Source organism: Astyanax mexicanus, chromosome 23 (genome assembly GCF_023375975.1).
Source record: "Astyanax mexicanus isolate ESR-SI-001 chromosome 23, AstMex3_surface, whole genome shotgun sequence".
Classification (NCBI taxonomy): domain Eukaryota; kingdom Metazoa; phylum Chordata; class Actinopteri; order Characiformes; family Acestrorhamphidae; genus Astyanax; species Astyanax mexicanus.
In genome coordinates, this window is record NC_064430.1 from 1,560,280 (window position 1) to 1,587,500 (window position 27,221).

Below are 27,221 nucleotides of genomic sequence, written 5' to 3' on the forward strand. Positions count from 1 at the left end.
TGGTTTGTTCTCTGACTTTCTGATTTTACAACAGTAAAAAGTGTAGATTTAAAAAAAAAAATCTGTTCTTTTAATTGAAAAAGATGCCTACAAACACACGCAAAACAATACAAACAAAAATATTTCACTGCTTTTTTTTCTTGGTAAGGACGTTAAAGGGTTAAACCAGAAAATCCAGACAGAAAAACAGAAAAATGCAAACATCAACACGTCTGCAGGAAGGTGCTGAACTGAACTCAACCTGATTGTGCCATCTCTACCAATCAGCGGTAGGTTAGACAAAATAAAGAAAAAAAAAATCACTAAAGATCACTACTTTACAGCTGTATATCCTGTTAGTTCTCATTTGTAAATTGGTTCATAAACAATCATTATTTATGGTGGAATTTGTAAAAGAGTGCTATAATGCAACTTTCCAGCTTTCCAGCATTTCAACACATACATACCTTTTGTGTGTTTTGAGCTGCACAAGGTGTACTTTTCCCGTCATTACGACAGCAAAGACACTCTAAAACGCCTAAATCAGGATGCATGGTTGAAAGCTCGCCTATAGATTGATAAAATAGGGCCCATTTTTTATTTTCAGCATTTTTTAATCACATTTAAATTGACATTTATATATTTTAACCACATGTCTTCATTGAAGGTTGGTGATGTTCCAGCTGTTTTAATGTATTTGTGGTTTGTTCTCTGACTTTCTGATTTTACAACCGTAAAAAAGTGTAGATTTTCTGGTCTTTTAAGAAAAAAGAGGCACACAACAATACAAAATCAAAAAATATTCCACTGCTTTTTTTTTTCTTGGTAAGGACGTTAAAGGGTTAAACCAGAAAAGCCAGACAGAAAAATGCAAACATTAACACGTCTGCGGTGGGAAGTACCGAATCAGACTAAAGCAAACACAGCCCTGAGCTCAGGCCGGCAGCGTCCCAAACACAGCCAGGAGTGTGTGTGTGTTCGGCGTCACAGCAGTGTGTGAGGGGAGGAGAGGGGGAGGGGGTTTTAAAAAGCTAGTAAGTGTGGAGAGCAAAGGCAAACGAAAGGACAAAGAGAGGGAAGGAGGACAAAGAGCGAAAGCACGACACAAAACTGTGACCAGTATCAAGTGTTTAAAGCAGGAGGGGACGGGTAGTGCACACAATACCGGGGCTGGGTGACAGATCCGCGTATCGGATATCGCCGATGGTTAAAACAGAAGCTGATACAGTTGATATGTGGTTGAAAGGTGATAATCCAATCCAAAAAGCCACACACCCTACTTACAAAAAAGGTGTGCGTTAAAAAAAAGGCAACATTAACTGCATGTGCTTTAATGTTTAGGTGAAAAAAGTTCGGAAAACTATTTAATTATATTTATCAGGATTTACATTGAAAGAGAACTGAGAAATTATTTACTGTAATATTTATTTGTATTTTTAATTCTGGGAAACAAAAAATTAAGGAAAAACACTAGAACAGCATTTTCTGCCATTGTGCAAACCTATTATACTCTGTATTTTATTAGTTTAGCTTTAGTTATTTTGTTGTTTTCCTTAGAAAGTGGCTACAGATTCAGGGGTTTATAGACATAGTTTTTCTGGGTGCCTCTATGTTACATTACATTACATTACATTACATTTGGCAGACGCTTTTGTCCAAAGCGACTTACAATAGTCAAGTACAATGTAAAATAAGTTTAAAGGAAAAACATCTTTGGATAGGGATAAAAGGAGGTCAAAGGGGAATAATAGGATAGAGGAGTGAAGGAGAGGAAGAAGGAAATGAGGTTAGAAGTAGTTAGTGTGTTAGAGGTGTTAAGAGAGTAAGTGCTCTTTGAAGAGCTCTGTCTTCAGGAGTTTCTTAAAGATAGTGAGAGATTCTCCTGATCTGGTAGTAGAAGGTAGTTAGTTAGAGGTGTTAGGAGAGTAAGTGCTCTTTGAAGAGCTCAGTCTTCAGGAGTTTATTAAAGATAGTGAGAGATTCTCCTGATCTGGTAGTAGAAGGTAGTTTGTTCCACCATTGGGGAACTCTGTATGAGAACAGTCTGGATTGTGTGAATGTTTGTTTGGTAAAGCGAGGCGACGTTCATTGGAGGAGCGCAGCGGCCGGGAGGTAGCGTAAGTCTTCAGGAGCGAGTGCAGGTAGGAAGGAGCTGTTCTGACATCACCTTGTAGGCGATTGTAAGAGCTTTGAATTTGATGCGAGCATCAACTGGTAGCCAGTGGAGCTCAATGAGCAGCGGGGTGACATGTGCCCGTTTTGGCTGGTTGAAGACCAGACGTGCTGCTGCATTCTGGATCATCTGGAGAAAATGTCTATGTTACCTTCTGGCTTTGAACTTTATTTAGGCTGTTAAATTCAGATCAATAGCCAAACTTTGATAATCTGTTCATATTGTCTCTTCTCAGTAAATCTAATAAGAAATAATTATGTCTCTTTACTCTTTAGTTAAAGACTTCCCACCTATCCAGGCTGGCAATGATTAACAACTGACCACTGACAACCACCCTAAAATGTCTATTTTCCAGACTATAATGCATACTATTAATAAACATCTATTTTCTGGTTCTTTTTTTATACATAAGGTGCAACGGATTATAAAGCGCATTATGCATTTTGGGTGGTGGTGGTGGTGGTAACTAAGTTAAGTAAAGTTAAGCTAAGTAAATAAAAACTGAAATTCTTTAAAAAAAGTCTGGATGTTAACCTACACAGATTTCTCCTATTAAAACATTTTAATAAACTTATTACAAAAGTTTATTTGGGTGAGAAAAGCCCTTCTGTTTATTTATAGTAAGACAAGATTTCCAGATTTCCACTAAGGCTAGGTGCAGCAGCATTAGCATTTATGTCCGATTGGGCTACACTGAGGAACCATGAGTGTTTCGATAAGCCAGAGTGATATTAGCTAGCAGTTCATCCCACGTAGCTTGTTTTAACACAGTAAACAGTAAAGTAAGCTAGCGCTTAGCGGCTAATGCTAATACTGCTGGAGAATTAAACTGAAACTCCTGTATAACTCTGTACTTCAGTGGAGTGGCTTTACTGCTCCTTAATACCTGACTGGTAAAATTCATATATGAGGCACATCAGATTATAAGGAGCACTAATGATTTTTGAGAAAATTAAAGGATTTTCACAATCCCCTGCACTGCGCTTCCCAGCATGCACTACAACATATTGTGTGCTTTGACCACCCTCCCCCAGCAAGCTTAGAAACTAATGCCTATAACGAATTTGCACCAAAACAAAAAAGATGCTAGGTGTCTACTTCAAGCTGAAATGTTCATTAAAAAAACATTTTACTGCAGCTAACATAGCCTATTGTTATTTTAACATATTTTATATGCAAACTGTGAAGGTCTGCAGTGGGTGTATGCTAGTGTTTTTGGGTGCCTCCATGTCTTTGATACCTTCTGGCTCTCTCCCTTTAGTTTGGATATTATATTCAGATCTGCTGAAGTCATTAGATTGAAACAATTTGAAAATATTGTATATTTTCTGTTCTCCATAAATCCTGTCAAAACTAATTTCATATTTCTGCCTTCCTCTGAGTTATTGACTGCCCATCTATTCGGCATGATACAGAAGGCTGATGAAGAAAAATGTTATTTAGAAATAAAATTAAAACAGGATGTGGTTGAGTTGGACACCCCCTGATCTAGACACTCAGCTCAGACGATTCTTAGTGATCATAATCATGAAGCTGTAACTGTTAATCCCAGTTTAATGCCTGCAGTGGACTGAATGTGCCAGCCAAACAAAACTTGATGTGCTTCCAGCTTTCAGCTCCAATAGGCACCGAGAGAGATATTAAAACACCAGTTATACTGGAACGCCTTACACAGAGCTTATTACAGCATATAATAACTCACACTACTCACATTATACTGATAAGAGAGAGTTCTGGCACTCTTAAAAACTCTTGGTTCTCTAAAATCTTACAGCCAAAGAGGTCTTGGACCTGGCCAGAAATATACATAACCAATATCTGAATATGAAAACAGCTCAAATTATCGGTACAGATTTCATTTAGACTTTAGAAAAAGTTAAATATACAGTATTAGGCTGCTTGTTTGGTCTCAGTTTGGTCCAAAAGAAAATAGAAGGTTCGAAATGTTCCAAAAATATGGTTTAAGCTAAAGTGGTAGTCTGGACCATGATCTGGTTCGTCTACAGTGTGAACACGCAGTTCAATTATAGGATGGTACAGGGGGCAGGCTATTGTTACCCGTTAAACAATAAAAGAAGAAAAAGAAGAGGCGTTGTGCCGAAATCCGACTCCTTTTTGGTGGTGTGTAGGCGCCTCAACAGATTACGGTGCTGGTAATTCTGTATCTACTGTAACTGTAGATTAACCCTTATTTATAAACACTAATAAAATTGTAACCTCTTTACATTTTCGCACAATTATCTGAACTTTCTACTCCTTACATTTTAAAATGAGCCTATTTACACCCATTTCATTTCAGCTGGTTTTCATTCCGGCTTCTCATCGTTCAATAAAACCCCTATCCAGATAAATCTCTCCATCCAGATAGAGTGAATCTGAGTGTGATTGGATGTAGAGAAGTATAAACCTATACCATTCCCACTCCCTATTGGTTTATACTGTGATCCATCACACTTGCTGTCATTTGCTTTATTTTTTCTCCTTATATTACTTTTACTTTTATATTTTCAGTAGTTTTGAAACCAGTACTTTTACACTTTTACTTAAAAGGTAAAAAGCCTGAGTTGATGAATGGATATATTTATCACACCTTTGATCTGGAGAAGCAACTCTCTGAACTGACAAATTAATCAAGTTATGAAGTAAAGTATAGTGAAATTTGATGACAGGATGCAGTAAAGTTGTTTTACACTGAAAAAAAATGATGAGTAAAATTTACTTAAAAGAAAGTTTTGCCACTTTCTGCATTCGCTTTAAGTAAATTTATTGTCAGATGAATTTAAGTAACTTCAACTTAAATGTTACATAGAGTAAATAAGTGAACTGAACTTCAATCATTTTTTTTTAGTAAACTTAATTTACAATTTCTTAATTTATACAGTGTTATATAGTGTTTTAACAAAATGTTTTAACTAAAAATGTTTTCATTTCAGGAATTATAATATATTTATGTATCATAAATTATTTCAGTAATATTGTATAAATTAAGTAACTGTAATTAGGTAATATTGTATGCAGAAATTAAGTAAAGTTTACTAAAAGAAAGGATTGATTCAGTAAAATAAATGAAGTAAAGTTTACTAAAAGAAAGGATTGATTCAGTAAAATAAATGAAGTAAAGTTTACTAAAAGAAAGGATTGATTCAGTAAAATAAATGAAGTAAAGTTTACTAAAAGAAAGGATTGATTCAGTAAAAATAAATGAAGTAAAGTTTACTAAAAGAAAGGATTGACTAAAGTTCAGTTCACTTATTTACTCTGTGTAACATTTAAGTCTTGAAACCGAGTTGAAGTTACTTACATTTATCTGAATATTAAAAAAAATACTTAAAAAAAGCAAATGCAGAAAGTGTGAAACCAAAACTAACTAAAACTACACAACACAATGTAACAAACACACAAGGCTTGACTTTTAGAAAGTCTTACCTGGAACCTCTTTTTGGCCACAAAGTATCGCATCCTCTGAATCACCCGAATGGCAGCGCGATGGGATTCCCGCAGTCTGGGAGGGAAAGAACACACAAGAAGAGAAGATACATTACATTACAGTCAGACAATAGAAATCACCCCCAGAGTGGCTCCTGAAAGCTTGGAACGGTGTCTCAAAAAGGGCATAAAATAAAGTAGAATGGGCAGAAAAAGCTCCCCATCATTCCGTTAATCTCCCAGGTCGCCGTGCCGGGTGTGTTTAGATTCCTGCCAGGCTAATATATGACTTAATCCTTTACAGCTTCCGGTAAATGTGAAGACAATGAGGCTGTAAAGCGCCAGGAGCATCATCCAGTCAATAGTCTGCAAACACTGAACGCTTCTAAAACACGGGCATTTGCAAATCAATCCTATCAGGCTTGGGAAAGGCCTTCAGGTGAGGCTTGGAGCAGTTCTGGTAGATAAGGAAACTCAGGCAACGGCCAATAAGAGGCACAAATAGCCTTTGAAATTCATTTCCAGAAGTAATAGATGGGAAACCAAACTAATGTAGAATAACAGCCCCAATGAAATGTCTATAAAATGCTTCTATTAGGATTAGGTACATAATCACACTTACAGAATTGGCTTATGTAGTGTGACTGCAATAGACAATAATTCCCCTGTTTTTCTTATGTTTTAATGTTTTAGTATTTTTATCCACCTATTTTATTTGTAGCTGTCACTTTTTTCTACAGTTTTTAACACATTAACCAGATTCTAACCATTCTAACTCGACACAAACAACAACTGCCAGATTTACAACACATTACCATATTTTTAGCACCGTATTATAAGGCACACTATCAATAAACGTCTATTTTCTGGTCTATTTTACATAATGCGCAGCTGATTTTAAGACGCATTTTAAAAAAGATTGTGTGTGTGGGAGGGGTGTAGCTAACTAAGTTAAGTAAAGCTAAGCTAAGTAAACAAAGCTGTAAAATACTTTATTTTAAAGGTAAACGAGCGCTGGATGTTATGGAATGGGATAGATGGGAAACCAGACTAATGTAGAGTAACAGCCACAATGAAAAGTCTATAAAATCAAGAATTCAAGTCAAGAAAAGGTCAGTATTAGGATTAGGTACATAATCACACTTACAGAATTGGCTTATGTAGTGTGACTGCAATAGACAATAATTCCACTGTTTTTCTTATGTTTTAATGGTTTTAGTATTTTTATCCACCTGTTTTTTTTTGTAGCTGTCATTTTTTCTACAGTTTTTAACACATTAACCTGATTGTAGCCATTTAACTCGACACAAACAACAACTGCCAGATTTACAAAACATTACCGTACTTTTCACACCGTATTATAAGGTGCACTATTAATAAACGTCTATTTTTTGGCCTATTTTACATTTACATTTACGATTTTAAGGTGCATTTTAAAAGACTGTGAAAAAAGTTACCGTATTTTTTATACACTATAAGGTGATTAAAAACCAGATTATAAAACGCATTTTAGAGACACTATAAGGAACTTTTAATTCAGCAGGTCTTGAATCTGAGTGGTGGTGGGGGGTGTAGCTAACTAAGCTAAGTAAAGCTAAGCTAAGTAAACATAACTGTAAAATACTTTATTTTAAAGTAAAACGAGTGCTGCATGTTAATCTACACGGATTTCTCGCCTTAAAAATGTTTATTTGGGTGAACGAAGCACTTCACTTTATTTGCAGTAAGCTTAGAATACCAAATTTCTCCAGCACTAAGGCTGGAGCATTAGCATTAGTGGCTAACCTTGAGCGGGTAATGCATATGCTGCTCCAGCAGTGCTAGCCATATTTAGGAGCAATCTACAGGCAGATAATGCTAATGCTACTCCATTAGCAAATTATATCTGTCCAGCATCATTTATTTTACTTTAATTCTGGGACAAATGGAGATATTTGGAGTGCGTTATTATTATTAGTATCAGGACATTCTGGACTATTGACTTCTTTTGTTACAAATCTGATAAAATTCTTGTATTTTTTTAATATTTCAGTTAGGGGTGTGCAATATCATATTGCATGCAATAATCTAATAATTTAATTTTAATTCTGTTGCAGTAGTGCATTCTTGAAATTGCTATTATTTTTTATTCAGTGTTTTGTCATATTGCCAAGAGTATCGATATCGAAGAAATATAATAAAACATCATGATACTATTTTAGGGCCACATCACCCACCCCTAGCGATGTGTACAATCTGTACAGTACCCCTATTCCAAGCACTACGAAACAATACCACATAATACAATACATCGTATTGTTACATCCCTATATACACAGTCTATATGCGTGCGCTCGACGGGGGAATTTCCTGCTAACAGAAAACCGTATGCTGTGTTAAACAATAGAAACCTTTAGTTAAATTGTAAATTAGCATTTTTTTTTTTAATCGTGAGAAACAGGCGAGTATGTACGTGTCAATCCATGTGTCCCTGTCTACATGTGTATGTGTATCTGTGCTGTACCACCATACAAATGCCTCCATCTGGTGTGTGTCACACCAACTCAGTCACAAGGGCCCTTCAAAGGAAGGCATTAGCATCAGACTGGCTGCAGGCTACGAGGCCGGGATGACTTCACGGACACAGCTGCCTGAGGGAGTCTGGATCTTCCTCGGCCGGGCCAGCGCTGGGAAATAGAGGATAATGCATACATGCATGGCTCCAGGCTACTGCCAATATATGGTTCCCTGGTGAGCCATTCAGGACTTGAACCAGCATCCCTCTGGGCACGCTACCAACAGTACGGGGTAATGTTCCTGACTTTAAAGCTCCCGTAATTCGTCTTATTAACAAAAAAATGGCCCTATTAATCCAAAAACTGCAAATAAAAGTTTAAAAAAATGCACACACACGTAGAAGTGTTCTTACTGTATCCAATCATTCAGGTTTGCTGACGGTGGAGTTGGTGGATGCCAGTATTTCCGAGTGCCTCCATGTCTATGTTACCTTCTGGCTCCCTACATACTTAGTAAGGCTGTTATTGAAATCTGATAGGTGATAAATAAATGACCAAATAAAGAGTTCCCATCATTATAAAATCATCTTATTATCAAAAATGTACCGTATGATTATAAACTGCAAATAAATGTAAAAAAAAAAACAACTAATAAAAAAAATTAAAACTAAAAAATAACTTTTTTAGTGGGTGGATGCCAGCGTTGTTTCGGCATGCCTCCAAGTCTATGTTATCTTCTGACTCTCTCCATATTTAGTAAGGCTGTTATATTCAGATATATAGAGCTCATCAATCATCACAATATATTATCAAAGAAATTGCCTTATTAAGCCAAAAACTGCAAATAAACCTGAAAAAAAAAATAAACAAACAAAAAAACACACAGAACATGTAGCATGCATGCGATCACTCAGGTTTGCCAACAGTGGAGTGGATGGATGCCAGTGTTTTGGCATGCCTCCATGTCTATGTTACCTTCTGGCTCTCTCCATACTTAGTAAAGCTGTTATATTCAGATCTGTATTAAGTGAAAAGTAACTGCCTGAATAAAAAGAAGATTACCCTCGTATTTATCAAAGAAATCGCTTTATTAATCCAAACACTGTGAAAGAACAGTTATGAAGCTCCTACGTGTGTCTCCATTACCAATTTCTGCCATTTCAAATCCCCTGCAAAGATTTGTAATTGCGGTTTCAGGACATTTTATTTAATTTTCAGGCATCAACACCAAGGTTGGATTTCAGGGTGATGTTAGAACCTACACTGAATAAAATGATGAGTAAAAAGTTTCGCAACTTTCTGCATTTGCTTTTTTTTTTTTAAGTAAATTTAATTTCAGATAAATGAAGTAACTTCAACTCAGTTTCAATACTTAGAGTAAAAAGTTACATAGAGTAAATAAGTGAACAATACTTTCTTTAATAAACTTTACTTAATTTATTTTTGCTGAATCAATCCTTTCTTTTAGTAACATTTAATTAATTTCTGCATACAATATTACCTAATTACAATTACTTCATTTATTACTCAATATTACTCAAATAACTGATAACACATAATATATTAAAAAATCCTGAAATTTAAATATGTTTAGTCAAGACGCACATATTACACTGTCTCAACACATGGATTGCATGTGATGCATACTAAAAATAATGTATTACATGCCATCCATTTGTTGAGTACAATACAGAGACTCATCCCGAACCACATGTGCCAACGCCCCGGTTGCCAGGTATAATACGGCAATCTGCCACTTGTGTCAACAAAATTTTGAGGCAGCGGTACCAATTATTTTGCAGCAAGGAAAGAAGAAATTTCGACTTGTTCCAGACGACTTGCTGACTGCAAATCACCCCATATACTAACCACATGGAATAATAATTTCTTAGTTATATTTTTTAGTTATTTATTTTTTGGATACTTTTTTTTTATATATATTATGCCTATACGTTTTTATGCTCTTTTGTTGTTTGCCAATGTTTACATCTGTACATGTGAGCTCTTTGTCTCAGAGTCTGCTTCCAGTTCCTTTGTTGATTCAGGCGAGCTCCAGCTCCCCTATAGAGTGGATGTGCTCCTGTTCTCATATCTAACCGCAATCAGCCAGTGTGAAATCGGATTGAGAATGGAGGAGAGATCTCTATCTCTCCCTCTCTCTCTCTCTGTGTGTATCTGTCTCTCGCTCGCCCTGCCGGTCCCAGGGGAACCCTTTCCACCCCTTTGCCTAAGTTCTTGCCAGTGTTTGCCATTAGCCAGGCTTTGTGCCAGCACCAGAGGCAGATGGTGACCCTGATGAGGTCATGAGACCAGCGTTGCTATGCTGGTAACCAGGGCTGAGGAGAGGAAGTGGCGCTGCATCGTAGACAGATGGGTTGGTTTCCATGTTCCATCCCCCCTCCTTTTTCTGTCTCTCTCTCTCTCTTTCTCCCTCTGCCTGTCTCTCTCTCTCCCTCTCTCAAACCCAGATACACTCTTTCTCTCTTCACAATCTTGTCAAAATGTCATTTATGGTTTAATTCCAGAACATGATGTTCTTGTCGCCCTTTCACACGCTGACCACGAGTCTACATGGCCACGATAAACTCACACGAAACTGAAACTCCTGGTTTTAGAGCACAATAATTGATTGTGGTGACAGACAGTTCTGGTGGAAACAGGATAGTTGAGATGAACATTGAATTCTGCGTGATTTGATCAGCCGTGGTTTTATGTTTTTTGGATACAATCCGGGTTAGCACCCGAACATCCCTTTCAGACAGCTTGTGGTTGGTGCTTCTTGGTGGTGTGCTGACATTACCCTGGATACTGTGGCTCTTGATGCATCACAAAGTCTTGCTGTCTTGGTCACAGATGCTCCAGCAAGACGTGCACCAACAATTTGTCCTCTTTTGAACTCTGGTATGTCTCCCGTAATGTTGTGTGCATTGCAGTATTTAGAGCAGAACTGTGCTCTTACCCTGCTAATTGAACCTTCACACTCTGCTCTTACTGGTGCAATGTGCAATTAATGAAGATTGGCCACCAGCCTGTTCCAATTTAGCCATGAAACCTAAAATCCCACACTAAAATGACGACAGGTGTTTCAGTTTCATTGTCCAAGTCCTGTACTTAAGAATGTGGGTTTGTCACTGAAAATTGAGAAATAACGCGCTAAACGAGTCACAGAAGAAATTTTGAAGGAGCGATTATTAAAGTTTACAATTATTCACAGTTCTAGTTTTTAGATTTAGATTTATTTCTAGCTCAATATTTGCTTTATCTCACTGGGTGTTTGTGTGAAAGGTGCTGAAACAGTGCTGGAACTTTTTTTTTTTTAGTACAAGCTCAGTCCTCAGTGGAATGTTTAGAAAATAAGCGTGCACTGGTCTTTGGGAGGCGGTAACCAAGGTAAGATGGATAAACACTTCAGAAATGAGTAGCGTTTTCGGATATTTCAGATTAAAAAGATAAAATTTTAAGATGTAAAATAGAGCCCCATTTCCACGTGTATGTACAGTATATATGTATATGTATATACATATAAAACACCAGGCCTTAATTTGTCCTTGTCCTTGACACTGAAGACTAAATAGCCAAATGATTGTGGTTGAAGTTATGTGAGTTGTCATTATGTCTATCTTATCCTCTAGTGGAATGTAAGACATGGACCGAGGAGGCTGATGTTTTGAATAATAGTGATCCTCCCTTGAGAATGGTGTGCATACTTAGCCCTCATTATCAGCCAGATCTTCATTTGGCAGGACACTGTGTTCCAGCATCGCAATTAAAAAGATATATTAGTTATATTGGATCACTCCTACATGTGTGTGCTTTTGTTTTGTGTTTGTTTTTTTCCACTGTTATTTGCAATTTTCTGATTATTTAAGGCTGTTTTTTTGTTAATAAGATGATGATGATTATGATAATGAGGTGAACTCTTTATTCAGTCGTTTATTTATCACCTAATACATATCTGAATATAACAGCCTAACTAATGGAGAGAGCCAGAAGGTAACATAGACATAGTACTGGCATCCACCCACTCAAAAGTCAGCAAACCTGAATGATCAAATGCAGTAAGATCACTCCTACATGGGTACTATTATTTAAAATGTTATTTCACTGTGAGTGAAATATTCACAGAAAAAAAGCTGTAAGTATTTTGGTAAACGAACAAATGGTAAAGCAAAGTAAGCTCTGCTCATGTTACTATACTAGTCCTGTATAGCTTGTATGTTTCAGTGGATATAGAGGTGGTTAACAGCTACCGAGCATGATAAGTGATACTGAAAACGTAAAAAATGAACTTAAAATTGCTGTTTCTTAGCTTTCCCTTACAGCATATATATATATATATATATATATATATATATATATATATATATATATCACTGGATTGGTGTGGGTATATTACCACTGCAGAAATAAGCTCTGGTGGATACAATGAACAACTAAGCCACAAAATGTAATTTTGTTCATTTAGTGTAGCTGTAAAGTGAGACCAGCTCCATATTAATGGCTATGGGTTTAGAATAATCTCCTCTGAAATATGTAAAAGTGTCAATACTTTCGTCCACATATAGTAAATTCGGTAAATCTGTAGTTCTGTAATGTAGTTTTATACTCCTATGCGGGTACTATATTTAAAAAAAAAAAAAGGCAAATCTGTCACAAGCCAGTCTATGGTAACATAACATTCTTATAATTTTCCCCTAGCATGAAATATAAAAGTACAATCTGTTTTACTGATGGAAAGCAACTTACTGAGCTGACAGGCCCTTAAAAATAAACAAAACACACGTCTATTGCAGCCCCACCGTGAAAGAAAAGGTCAAATAAACAGTGTTTTATTTGTGTACCTCTTTTTACAATCCACACAAAGCAGCTTTACAGGAATTCAGAGAAAACCGTGCCAAGGAAAAAACCCATGAGGAAGAAAACACAGCAGTGAAAAGGGGAAGCCACATGCTCACATGGTCTAATGCTTGTGCAAGATCGAGATTTGTGGTTAATGAAAATGCAATTCATCATCAAAACGAGTGATTTCTCTGTATTCTACTGCTGAACAGAACTATGTAAAGGTCAAAGTGTTTATGATGCTCCGTTTGGACACTTCATTAAGTGCTTGTGGCAATGGCAGTGACAAATAAACATACACTAAGTCTAGGTGTAGGTGTTCCAATACTTTTGTCCATTAAGTGTAGCTGCAAACGGGGACAGACTCCACATTAATGACTATGGGTTTATAATGGAACATCATAAAAAAGCTCCTGTATGTGCACTGTGTAGATGTCCTAAATACTTTTGTCCATATACAGGGTTCATACTCTTTTTAACCAATAATTTTCCATGCCTAAAAGGCAAATTTTCATGACTATACGATTTTTACAACAGTGCAAACATGGCCAATAAAACCAAAAATCAACTAAAACTATAATCAAAATTGATTATAGAAGGCCTAAAATAAATCTGATGCACAATATTTAATAATAAAATGTGAGTCAGATCCTCAGAGCTTCATTGTGTAGAGCTGAATTACTGAATTAACTCTGAGCTGATGTATGTATTAGCCCAAAAAAAAAAAAAAAACCAAAATTTCCATGATTTTCCAGGTTTTTCATGACCGTATGAACACTTCATATAGTATATAGTATCTGTGCTGTAATCCCTCTGTATTTCACAGCTGACCACTACTGTGTAAAGGTCAAAATGTGCGTGCTGCTGTGTTTGGAAGCTAGCGGATGTTGTGCTTGTGACAATGACAGTGACATGTACACTAAGCAAAGATCAAAGAGGTGCAGCGTGGGACAGGAAACAGCCTCGCCATTACTGCCATCAACACCCGGCACCGAAGGGCCCGCCCACTCGCATCAAACGAGCTGAGCTGTGCCTTACAGGGCGTGTGCTACAAAACAGAGCCCTGCCCTTCAATCACTGACCTCAGCTCCAGCTGGGCCCGCTGTGCTGAGTGGCAGCATTGGACGCAAGTTTGTGGACGGCTAACATTGAAGCACAAGCAGAACTGGGCTAAATGTGGTTTATACTTGGCAACTGGAAAGTTGGCAAAAACTACTTAGTGGTTGCTGAGTATAATACAACAATCGACCTGTATTGAAACACGTGGCATGGGAAGATTCCCATATATACTCTGCAACTGGGGTATTGGGAAAAGTGTCTTGGGTGGATTGAGGCATTATACTCGGCAAACCAGGTGTTGGCACATAAGGCTTGGGACAATTCCCATAGTAATTTCAGTAACCAAAGAGTTGAAAAAAGCATCTTAGGATAATCCTAATATTATACTCTGCAACTGGGATATTGGCAAAAGTGTCTTGGATGGATTGGCGTATTGTATTTGGAAACTGGCTTGTGAGCACATGTGGCTCAGGCTTTTACCCATGTTATTTTCTCCAACCAGAACCTCGGCAAAAGCGTCTCAGACCAATCCTCATATTATACACTGCAACCTGGGTGTTGGCACATAAGGCTTGGGCCGATTCCCATATTAATTTCTGCAAACAGAGAGTTGGCAAAAGCAGCTCAGGAAAATCCTTATATTATACTCTGCAACCAGGTTGGTGGTACATGCGGTTCGGACCGAATGTCGTATTATACACAGCAACCTGACAAATTGCCACATGTGGATCAGACAGATTTCGATATTATACTCAGAAATATGAAGTGTTTGGCATAGAATACATATATAGGGTAGGGTATATATAGGGTATAGAAAAAAATGCTTTGTACAAGGATAAACAGTCAAGAAGTGAGAGGTGAGCGTGTGTATATAGTGAAGGGAACAGGTGAAACCAATATTCAGATGATCGACTTCCTGGAAGTGCTGGGTGAAGTGCGAATGTCATATTATACTCAGCAATCGGTCAATTTCTACATGTGGTTCAGGCCGATTTAGATATTATACTCAGCAACTGGGGTGTTTGCACATGACAATTGGCTCGGGCCAATTGTCGTATTATACTCGACAACCAGAGTTTTTGCACATGTGGCTCGAGTCGATTCTGTATTGTACACTTAAACCATGGTTTTGGCACAAGAGGCTCGGGCTGATTCTCATATTATACTCGCCAACTGGGGTGTACCCATCATTTGGCCCAGACGTGAGCCAGAGTTCGGCTGATGCAACTCAGACTAGGTGTGTGGTAATTCGGCCCAGAGATGGCCAGAGTGATTTGTGTAATCTGAAAAGAGGCTGTAAATCTTTGGCTTTGATTAGAGCTGAACTGATCGCTGTGCTGAGAAGTTAAGTGGTGAGGTAAACAGTGCCAGCACTTCAGAGAAGAGTCCTCAGCAAGGAAATGAGAGAAGTAAACATGATCAGTGGACAGGGGAGGATTTTCTGCCTGGATAACACAGTCCCAATGATAACACCAGAACGAAATGGCCATCTGCAGATCTGTATACCAAGATAATACAATTATTTTTTTGTGAAACTTGTGTGGACTTATAGAAGAGCTCCAAATAACATAATTCATAACATTAAATAAAAATACTACAGTTCACTTACTCCTATAGGGAAATGTCTAAAGATCTAAAATGAAAGTGATACATGCCCACAAGGCAGGGGAAGGCTAAAAGAAGATTGCTAAGCATTTTCAGCTTGCGTTTTTAGAGTGAAGGCTGTTCTGAGAACTGGAGGTCAAGAAGAGGTCTGGATAAGTACAAACATCTTCAAGAGAACAGCTAAAATGTGGGGTACGTCGTAGGACATGACATGGGGTATGGCATAGGGTGTGATGTAAACAGCAGCAAGAGAGAGTAAACATATTAGAACTGAAATACAGTCCAAGAGTCATATACAGAAAGGCAATATCAGAGTGAAGTAATAGGTGAAATCAATATTCAGGTGATTGACTTCCTGGAGGTGCCGTGTGTAGTCACGTGATCCTAAACGGATGTGATGTCAGTGTGTGGTGCATCCCAGGTAATAAAATAGTAGTTTTTTTCATTTTTTATAAAAAGAAAGAGTAACTGATCACTAGGATTTGCTAAATACATACTAAACACATCAAATTAAATGTTTATTTGAGCCTCCAACAAAAAAACATATATAACCAGCCATGTCTCTCTTTACTAGCTATGTTATTTCAAGTGCCGTCATGAATGAAGATATATTAATCTACACAACACGCATTCCAGTTTTTTACATGATGTATAAAGTTAACAATAAATGATTACAAAAAAGTGCCGCTTTTTGGTTTTACATTTAACTGTAAAACCTTGCAGGATCTTAAAAGAACACAGAAATGTTTTGAAAGCTTAATTTAAGCACTGTTGCTCTGACCTCTCCCCAGAGGGGCTCAGCTAATCACACCATAATCAGGACTAGACAAACAGGAAGGAAAACAATCAGTTTCTGGAGTTTCACTCTAATCTTATCATCAAGATAAAGAATCACTGAGTCTGCACAAGTACAGGCAGTCGGCACACACACACACACACACGTAAACATACAAACACACATACACAAATCGTCACACACACACACAAGAAATCATTCAAAACGACTAAAAGACACCCGAAACATTTGCGAACACAATCCTGCCTGGTCATAAATATAAATGGCGTAGAATAACACAGGGGTGTGAACGGCGGTGCACCTGAAACTACATGGAAAACGTTTCGCTGGACTGAGGACGGTCTCTTTTGTTCACTCCCTGCCAAACACACACTAACACCTAAAGCCTAACACAGGGGTGTCCAAACTTTTTTTGTTGGGGGCCAGAAGGAGAAATATATTTAAAGTCATGGGACACAGACCCTGTAATAAAACAAATAATGAAATATAGCACTTTAAATAATACATTTTTCTGATTACTTTCATTTACACACCATTTTACTTCACTTACTATCTTTATCTTTGACAGTGTTGTGTAAACTAAGATTTTTCAAAATAATGTTTAATTTCATGATGTCTCTTAATATTAAACTCCTTAATTACGGCAACTTTTAGACTCTTTGGCCCGTTTTTCTGCGTTACAACTGAACTCTCTCTCCGCTTTTAAAACCTTTGGCCCGATTTTCTGCGCTACAACTGAACTCTCTCTCTGCTTTTAGACTCTTTGTCCCGTTTTTCTGCGCTACAACTGAACTCTCTCTCTGCTTTTAGACTCTTTGTCCCGTTTTTCTGCGCTACATCTGAACGCTCTCTCCGCTTTTAGACTCTTTGTCCCGTTTTTCTGTGCTACATCTGAACGCTCTCTCCGCTTTTAGAGTCTTTGGCCTGTTTTTTTCTGTGCTATAACTGTGCACTCTCTCCGCTTTTAGACTCTTTGGCCCGTTTGTGTCACCTAGCGTTCAAACTTTGAATCTCACATTATAAAAACCTGCTTAACGGCGGGCCAACTTTCATTATATTTCTAAAATATAAAAAAGAAATGAGCCGCAAATGTAGTTTGGACACCCCTGGCCTAAAGACTTAGGCCCGGTGCTGCAGTGTTAACATGAACACACCCTTTCAGCTTCGGTGTAGATCATGGTTCTGAAACTCTGTGGAAATACAGACTGAGCTCAGACAGAAATCCCCATGACTAATCCAGCCAGGAATGAGTAATACTCAATAAATGACACAACTAGAAACAATAGCTGATGCCTACACTGTCTCACTTAAACCTTCGGCAGACTGCAGAACTTGTAGGACCCTATTTCACGCCCTGCCCAAGGCGTGTCGCGATGCTCATCGCTATCTTGACCAGTGAAAAAAATGGTCCCCCTTATATGTGAGCCTTGGTTCCTCCCGATGTCATTTCTTCCTCCAGCTCTGAGGGAGTTTTTCTTTGCCTTAATGTTGATCACATCTATAAAAAGGCAAGACAGAGGCGTTCCCTTCTCAGGAAGTTGAGCAGTTTTAATATCAGAAATCATACCATATTTTTAAAACTATTAGGTGCACCATATTATAAGGCGCACTACTAATAAACATCCTTCTAATTCAGCAGGTAAATACCTGTAAAGCTAAGCTAAGTAAACAAAACTGTAATTCTTAAAAAAAAAAAAAAAAAACATTTTCAACGAGTTTTCAAACAAGTCAAACGAGTGCTGGATGTTAATCTACACAGATTTCTTAGACTAAGGCTAGGTGCAGCAGCATTAGCAGCTAAACGCTAGCACTAGCCACTGTTAGCAGCTACTGAGGAAGCCTGAGTGTTCTGGTAAGTCAGGGCGATATTGGCTAGCAGTTTGTCCCAGGTAGCTTGTTTTAACACAGTAAAAGTGGAGGATACTCTTCAATATACTATAGCGAACTATATGCAGTTAGTGGCTAATGCTAATGCTGCTCCAGCAGTGATGGCTAATCGTGCTAAGTCTTAGCTCTTCCACCGTTCAGATGAGAGTATTATTGGCCTGTAGCTTTCTGATAACTCCGGCAAGCACTGTTGGAGCAGCATTAGCATTAGTCCCTAATGGCACTAAGACGTTGATTGATAGTGCGCCTTATAGTGCAAAGAAAAATACCAAGAGTGTGCAGATCTGTCCTCAATGCTAAATGTGGTACCTAGTAGAATCTAAAGTTTGAACAGTGAAGAATGTTATGTGAACTGTAGGTCAAGCAGAGTTCTTGATAAACAAAAAGCACTTCGAGAGAACTGCTAGGGTACGTCGTAGTGTACGTCGTTGGATATGAAATAGGGTACTTAGTACTTAGAAGTACATTTGAAACATAATTAAAACATTCTTTTTGTTTACTAAATAACTCCACATGTTTCTGTATAGGTTTAATATAGTCTTATTACAATATTAAATGTACAGTTAAAAAAAAAACATACAAAGAAAGAGAAAAAACACATTGAAAGAGAAAAGGAGGGTCTTTTGAGAGGTGACACTCGAAAACAAGGGGTAGGGGGGGAGGTACAAATGGAAAAATTGGACTGGGCCCACGAATTAGACATGATCGAGTGCCCCCCTAAGTAGGCAGCATTTTGTTTCAGACACAGCCAATTTATCCCTCAGAATAGATATCACGTGATGCATCACAGCCACGGGTCTGTTACTACTGCAAGCTCCTCCCACACACACACACACACACACACACACACACACACTCTTCATATCACCCCCCCCGCCCCGCCCTCCCCCAGTCGAGTCAGTGTGCACTCTTGTCCTCGTCTCTCCAGAGTCAAAAGTTGAAGCCCCTTTGTGAGGCGGTGTTGTGCCACAGGCTCCGGGCGCTCGGCGGCGGCGGGGCACTAAAAGGCTGGAGGGGCCCCGGCTGCTGCAGGTCTAAGAATAGCCCCCTGCAGGAGGAGGGGGAACAACACGCTGATTAGCTGCAGTCTGCAGGGAGACTACTGCGCAATAAAAGCCGGCTAATCCAAACACCGGCCCTCTCCTCCGCGTTCAGCCCAAATGCCTCACTGACGTTTTTATAAGTGCTCACAGAGATAAGCGCATGTGAGGCTCCGGCTACTGATAATCATTCACCAGGGGCTGGAAACCAGAGGTCCGCCGGGTCTGACGGTTAGGTTCCTGATGCTGGGTCAGTGGCACATGCATGGGATGCCACATGCACATACTTTTAATACTTATTAAAAGGTGTCATTCCATCGTTTTTTCATTTTTGTGTAAAAAAGTGCTCCGGTGATCCGGCATAACACTGCTTAGTCCGGTGGAGGAGTGGGCGGGCGGGGAGATTGATAGGATTTCGGCTCTTGCTCATGAATATTCATCCATGCAAACATATCGCCTCTGAATTGCTAACAGCACTGCGACACCAGGAGGTAGGGAGGCGGACACCAGTAAGAAACATTTTAAAATAAAGACATTTCTACACAAGTCTAAACATAAACCTACCTATTTCAATTGTACTTTGTTGGTGGTGCCCCATAGACAAATTCTAACCATTTGTATGTCAGATCTGAATTACTAAGCAAAGTATATAAAGACTGATGTGTTATTCGCACAAATAACACAGGAATGAACTGCATGCTGTTCCTAGCGCTGTTAGCTCCTATCTTACGAGACGGCATCGCTGCCCGGCTTCAGCTCTGTCTGTGGGCGGTCCCGAGCCAAGGTGGGCGAGAATGACAATCCTGATTGACTGGTTTTTTTTTATATTTTCTTTTACTAGCTGCTGCAGACAATGGAGGTTGAGGAATAGTTTCATGCAGCATCATAAACAACTCAGGGAGACCTACTGTATTTCACAAAGAACAAGAAAAAACTTTATTATTTATTTCTAATTACGTCCCGTATAAAATTAAATCTCCAATTTATAAGATCAATTACTCAATCTCCATTTATATGAACTACCCCAATTAATAGCAATGTTTCCAGCAGTAGTGTGTGCAAATGAAGGAATTTACAGGTATGCATCGCCTTTCTAGAAACCCAAGGAAGCTTTACAATCAATCAAGTTTCATTCACAACAACACTAATGAGACTTGGCAGCCAATCACACACAGCTTACTCTCAACCAGCAACCACTGTCCATCTAGAGGACTGCATTACAAAATGCTTGGAAGAAAGCACCGGATCCCCAGCTCTGATAAATCAACTAACAAGACACCTGTACCAACCAGCGTTCAGAATGGTAGTGATTAAGGGGAAAGAGCACCACCTGCTGTACCCACCCAGAGAGAAACAGCATGACCTAACCTACTAACTGTACTCTCTCTCGGACTCCGGCTGCTGATGGAGAAGCTGCATGATAAATGATTCAAACTGGCAAATTTTTATATCTTTTTGGATTTGCCTTTAATAAAAAATTACACAATGCAGAATACAACAACTGCCTAATATTAGTTTTTCTGTAAACATTGTATATATAAAGTAAAGCCTATTGTAAGAGCTCCATTAATCATACAGCCACCACCATGCTAAATCAGTATTACTGCAATGCTGAGAATGGCCCACCACCCAAATAATAATAGCTGCTCTATTGTGATCCTGAGCATTGAAGACAATCTATTTTATGTTGTTTTTAAATATTCTATAAACATAAGCTTTCCTTATAAAACATTTAAAATTACTTTTACACAAAAAATCACATTTTAAATTGAAAGTTAAAAAGTTTTTTTCTTTCTATAACGTTAGTTTCATATTTGTTCTGTTCTTCCTAAAAAAACAATATGCAACTCATATACATATTTACATATTGTGCACGTTTAACTATGTATAAGAAAGTCTAATCCTAGCCTTGGACATAGCATTGAAAATAAGAAATTAACAAAAATATACATTTCAGATTTTTTTTTCTCTACAAAGACGAGACATTTTTCGCATTTCAACAATAAAGCTTTTGACAATGTGAAAGGTTAGGACATTTCTATGTTGAAAATGTCAGAAAACAAAGGTACACAGACACTGAAACAGGAGTCCCTGTGGCTTCAGTCAGGCAGAACTCTCTTTCATCCTCCTCATCAAAGAGCGAGAGAAGCAGACAGAGTATTAAATATCCTTATTATGGCCGACTCAAAGCTCCGCCGCACTGCCGTCCGCATGCAGACCTCAGCTTTACACCATGACTAAACGGCTTATTCCCGAACCTGCTGCCTCACATGCTCCCAGACAGAGTCGCAGACAAACAAACGCCATCCAGCATGTTCATGCACATCTTCATACACAGCCTGCGGCTCAGGATTCTTTATTCCAACAACTGCGGTCTTAACTGGAGAGTGTTCCGGTTAAGAGTATACAATCCAGCTCTCTTTATCAGATCTCTTAATCTGATTTTTAGTCTAAAATTCACAAGATCACTTGAATAATCAGATACCTGCAGTAATCCCAATAGCAAATGGGAGCTACTTATACAGAGAGACGGACAAGGAACACCTGGGTAAGATAACAAGACAACACAAAGCGGAGACAAGGGTGGAGATTAGACAAGCAACACAGAACCATGTGCTAAAGATCATATGGTAAACAGAGCAGGCAGAGGAAAATCAATGCATTAGCATTAACTCTCATATCTGTCTCTCTGTATCTCTCACTCTTTCTCTAAATCCATTCTCCCTCAGTTTCTCTCTAAATCCATCTTTCTCTATATATCTCTGTCTCACTCTCACTGTATCTGCCTCTCTCTCTCCCCATATCTTTCTCTCTATCTCACTCTCTCTGCCTCTCTCACTCCCTCTCTGTATTCGTCTCCCTCTCTTTGAATCTCTCTTCTCTCTCTTTATCTCTCTCTCTGTGCATCTCTGTGTATCTCTGCATCTGTCTCTCTCTCTGTGTAGCTCACTCTCACTGTATCTCTCTCTCTTTGTATCACTCTCTCTCCCACTTTTTTCTGTCTCTTTTTCTCCAGATCTTTCTGTATCTCCATCTTCCCTCTCTGTATCTCTTCTCTCTCCCTCTGTATCTCTGTCTCTCTCTCTGGGTATCTCTCTCTCTCTCCTCAGCTGACTGGCTCTGTGTCCCTTGTTAGCTGTGACACACTGTAACTAAAGGTGATTACTGTTAAAGAGGGAGAAAGGGCGGCGTGACGGCCCACATAAAGAGACTTGTGCTGGCAGCAGCGCTGAAGAGGCATTAGTGAGCCAACGATCCTGTCCTATTCAGCACCCCACACACTCCTGCTCACTCTATTACACACACACACACACACACACGTATATTGGGAAAAAAATTTATATATACACATTACGATACAAAGACCTCATTAAATCTCACTATTTTGCAATATAAATTATTAGCTTAGATGTAAAGATTGGTGTCAGAAGAGCTTACACTCCTAACACACACACACACACACACACACACACACACACAAACGTTTAACAAGTTTAAAAAGTAATTATAATTAAAAATTTAAAAAAAGTTGGGAAATGTGCAGTAACTGCACTAGCATCCTTTCATATATTATTTCACAACACAACAAAAAATAAACAAATAATTGTGAAGGTAACCTTTTTCACAGGTTTCTTCTGCCCAGTCACAGGCTTCTGCCCAGCCACAGGCTTCTTCTGCCCATTCACAGGCTTCTTCTGCCCAGCCACAGGCCTCTTCTGCCCAGCCACAGGCCTCTACCCAGTCACAGGCTTCTGCCCAGCCACAGGCTTTTTGTGCCCATCCACAGGCCTCTGTCCAGTCACAGGCTTCTACTGTCCAGTCACAGGCTTCTTCTGCCCAGCCACAGGCATCTGTCTATTCACAGGCTTCTTCTGCCCAGCCACAGGCTTCTTCTGCCCAGCCACAGGCTTCTTCTGCCCAGCCACAGGCTTCTTCTGCCCAGCCACAGGCTTTTTGTGCCCAGCCACAGGCCTCTGCCCAGCCACAGGCTTCTTCTGCCCAGTCACAGGCTTCTTCTGCCCAGTCACAGGCATCTGGCCAGGCACAGGTTTGTTTCAATCAGAAATCTTAAGTAATTTAGGATTATTTCAACAGTGAGTTTTACCATCTCACAAGCTCAAAACACCAAAAAGTAGGAAACATGTTAAAACACAAATATCTTAATGTTGTAATGAAATATTTAAAGCAAATTTGAAGAAAGTAAATGCAGATGTAAATGCTTGTGTTAGATTGGGTCCTGTGCTGCGGTGTTTTACAGCACGGTGAAGTGTAGTTTTTGAACAGCAGCAGGCTCGGCAGGCCGGAGGTGATTGTTTCTTATGATAAGAGTGTTTCTAACAAAGCTGCTATTGCAGTCTTAGCCCAGGAGCCCAGTGCGGCCGGAGCTGCTTGTCAATCAGGCTATTGTCGGCGTGTGCAGAGCCGCAGACAATGGCTCTTTGTCTCCGGGCTGGAGCGGACGACCGGGCCAAGCCGCGGCCACAAGAAGCCCTTCTCTGTTTACTGAGAATAAATCAATCTCTTCAGCCTTTAGTAAAACCACACACCCCACCGTCACACGGCCACAGAGCAGATCTGCACAGCAGCAGACGCACACTGACTTACACACCTACTTACTCGTTCACTCACTCACCTACTCACTCGTTCACTTAATCACTCGCTAATCTACTCGTTCACTCACTCACCTACTCACTCGTTCACTTAATCACCTACTCACTCGTTCACTTAATCACTCGCTTCTCTACTCGTTCACTCACTCACCTACTCACTCGTTCACTTAATCACTCGCTTATCTACTCGTTCACTCACTCACCTACTCACTCGTTCACTCACTCACCTACTCACTCGTTCACTTAATCACTCGCTTATCTACTCGTTCACTCACTCACCTACTCACTCGTTCACTTAATCACTCGCTTATCTACTCGTTCACTCACTCACCTACTCACTCGTTCACTCACTCACCTACTCACTCGTTCACTTAATCACTCGCTTATCTACTCGTTCACTCACTCGTTCACTCACTCACCTACTCACTCGTTCACTTAATCACTCACTTATCTACTCGTTCACTCACTCACCTACTCACTCGTTCACTCACTCACCTACTCACTCGTTCACTTAATCACTCGCTCACCTACTCATTCACTCACTCACCTACTCATTTACTTGCCGACTCATTCACTCACTTGCCGACTTGTTCACTCACCTACTTGTTCATTCACTCACCTACTTGTTCACTCACTCGCAAACTCGTTCACTCGCAAACTTATTTACTCGCAAACTCATTCACTCACTCGCTTACTTGTTCACTCACTCGTTCACTCACCTACTTGTTCACTTATTCACTCGCCTACTTGTTCACTCACTCATTCGTTTACTCACCTACTTATTCACTCACTCGCAAACTCATTCACTCACTCGCTTACTTGTTCACTCACTCGTTCACTCACCTACTTGTTCACTGACTCACCTACTCGTTCACTCACTCGTTCACTTGCCTACTTGTACACTCACTCATTCAGTCGACTACTTGTTCACTCACTCACTCGCCTACTTACTCGCTCACTCACTCGTTCACTTTCAGACTTGTTCACTCACACACTCACTGGTTCACTTGCCTACTTGTTTACTCACTCACACACTCATCGGTCACAAACTCATGCACCTGCTTCTGCTCTGATTAAAGCGCTCAGTTCACCTGCAACTTTTACTTAAGTTTCTTGGGAGTTTCAGTGGTTTCTGTTCCTTTATTCGTTACATTATTCATTTATTCTCTTTATGCAGTATTTATTAATCATTCCACCTCTGTCAATCTTTGAAACACACTGATATTTTTGGGGAATGTGATGAAAGTGTGTCCTGCTGTGGCCTATAAGTGTATGTGTAAGTGTGTGTGCATAGGTGTGTGTATGTTTGCAAGTGTGTGTGTGTGTTAGTGTGTTTGCGAGCGAGTGTGCACACAGTCAGGGGGCGGAGTTAGGGCATTGTTCTCTCCCCTCCCCCAGCACAGCGGAGCTGCTTCAGCTGCAGACGGGGGAGGGGGGGGGGGGGCACTGCCTCCTCTTAAGTTAACAGGCCAAGGTCAGAGGTCAGCGCCGGCTGTGAGCAGTGTGTCCTAAGACTTGTGCAGTAACGGAGTAACGAGGACGACGGGACAGGAGGACAGGACTGCACAGCACACAAACACACACACACACACACACACACACACACCACCCCCATATCCCCACTCTGCAGCTGATAAACAAATACACAATCCCCACAGCTACACTGAGAGAGATACACAGAGAAAGAGACACTTAAAGGAGAGAGAGAGACAGACATAACGAAGGAGAGAGATGTGCGACCTAAAGAAAAGAGAGACAGACCTAGACAGTCCTAAAGATGAAGAAACAGAGAAAAACAGTGAGCTGAGAGGAGGAGAAATAGCAAGAATAGGAGAGAGAGACAGACATAAAGGAGAGACAAAGAAAACTAGAAAGTTTCATAAAGAAGAAGAGATCTATACAAAGAAAGAGAGAATGAGAGAGAGCCATAGAGACAGAGAGAAAAAGAATGAGAGACAAAGAGAAAGTGATAGAGAGAATAAAAAATAAAAGAGAGACAAAGAAAGAAGAAATAAAAAAGGAGAGAGCGACCTATCGAAAAGAAGAGACCTAACGGAGAGAAATAAAGAGAATAAGAGAGAGAGAGACAAAGAGAAAGAAAAAAAGATAGAAAGAGAGAATAAGCGAGAGCGAGACATAATGAAGCAGAGATAAAGGAGATTAAAGAAAAGAAAAGAGACAGAGAGAGACATAAAAGGAAAGAGAGAGAACAAGAGAGAGACATAGCTAGAGAGACAGACCTAAAGAGTGAGAGAGGGCCATACAGAGAAAGAAAAGGACAGACAGACAGATGATTTCTATATTGTTTTTTTATTTACTACTGTCGTCACTTGTTAAATAATAGATTTTAATTTTATATATTTATATTAATATATTTCTTATATATTTTCCATTTCTTCATCCACACTGTTGTCACTACTAGTAACTTTTACCATGAGGCAGACACATATGTCTGAGAGAAAGAGAGAGAGAGAGAGAGAGAGAGAGAGAGAGAGAGAGCGAGCAAGTGATGCAGAAAGAAAAGAAAAGAGAGAGACAGATAAAGAAAAGAGAAAGAAAATAGACAGAAATAGAGAAAATATATAAAGGAGAGAGAGAGACATAAAGAAGGTGAGAGAGCCATAAAGAAAAAGACACCTAAAGAGATATAGACAGATAGATAAGACAGATAGACAGACAGATAGCTTTGTATATTGTTTTTGTTCATTACTGTTGTCACTTTTAAGTACTATAGATTTTATTTATATTTAGTATTTTGAGTATTTTCTGTTTCTTCATCAACACTGTTGTCACTACAGTCGTAGCAATAAGGCTAACTTTTACCTTGAGAGACATATATATGTCAGAGAGAGAGCGAGTGAGGCAGAAAGAAAAGAAAAGAAAAGAGAGAGAGAGACAGCTGTTACCATTGCGTCTCAGTGTGAGATGAGTGAAAGCTCATTAAACTTCAAAGATCAAACAGAGGCAGGCAGTGACAACAGAGCCTTTGTATAGGAGATGTAATATGTGCTGAAGAACGAGAGAGAGAGAGAGAGAGAGAGAGAGAGAGAGAGAGAGAGAGAGAGACAGAGACAGAGAGAGACAGAGAGAGAGAGAGAGAGAGAGAGAGAGAGAGAACAAAATCAAATCAAAGCTCCAGCTGGAAGAAGAAAAAAATCATGTCATCCATTTATACAAAAATACTGTATTGACAAGATGCAGCATAAATGTCAGTTTATAACTACGAGGATATAATCCAGTGTTTTATATATTAGAAATGATCGTTTCCTAATAGCACTTCCTAATATTTTCTAATATTTCATAAGTTCCTCA

General features: G+C 39.2%; 1 protein-coding gene across 2 annotated transcripts in view; it reads right to left on the reverse strand.

Annotated features, from left to right (window-relative positions):
• The window catches only part of kcnq1.1 (potassium voltage-gated channel, KQT-like subfamily, member 1.1), an 87,717-nt gene that overhangs the window by 13,516 nt on the left and 46,980 nt on the right, over nt 1–27,221 (reverse strand). For both annotated transcript variants that reach the window (XM_022665270.2, XM_022665269.2), the window contains one exon: nt 5,579–5,654. In XM_022665270.2, the coding sequence (XP_022520991.1) occupies nt 5,579–5,654 (76 nt within the window). The remainder of the gene's footprint in view (nt 1–5,578; nt 5,655–27,221) is intronic.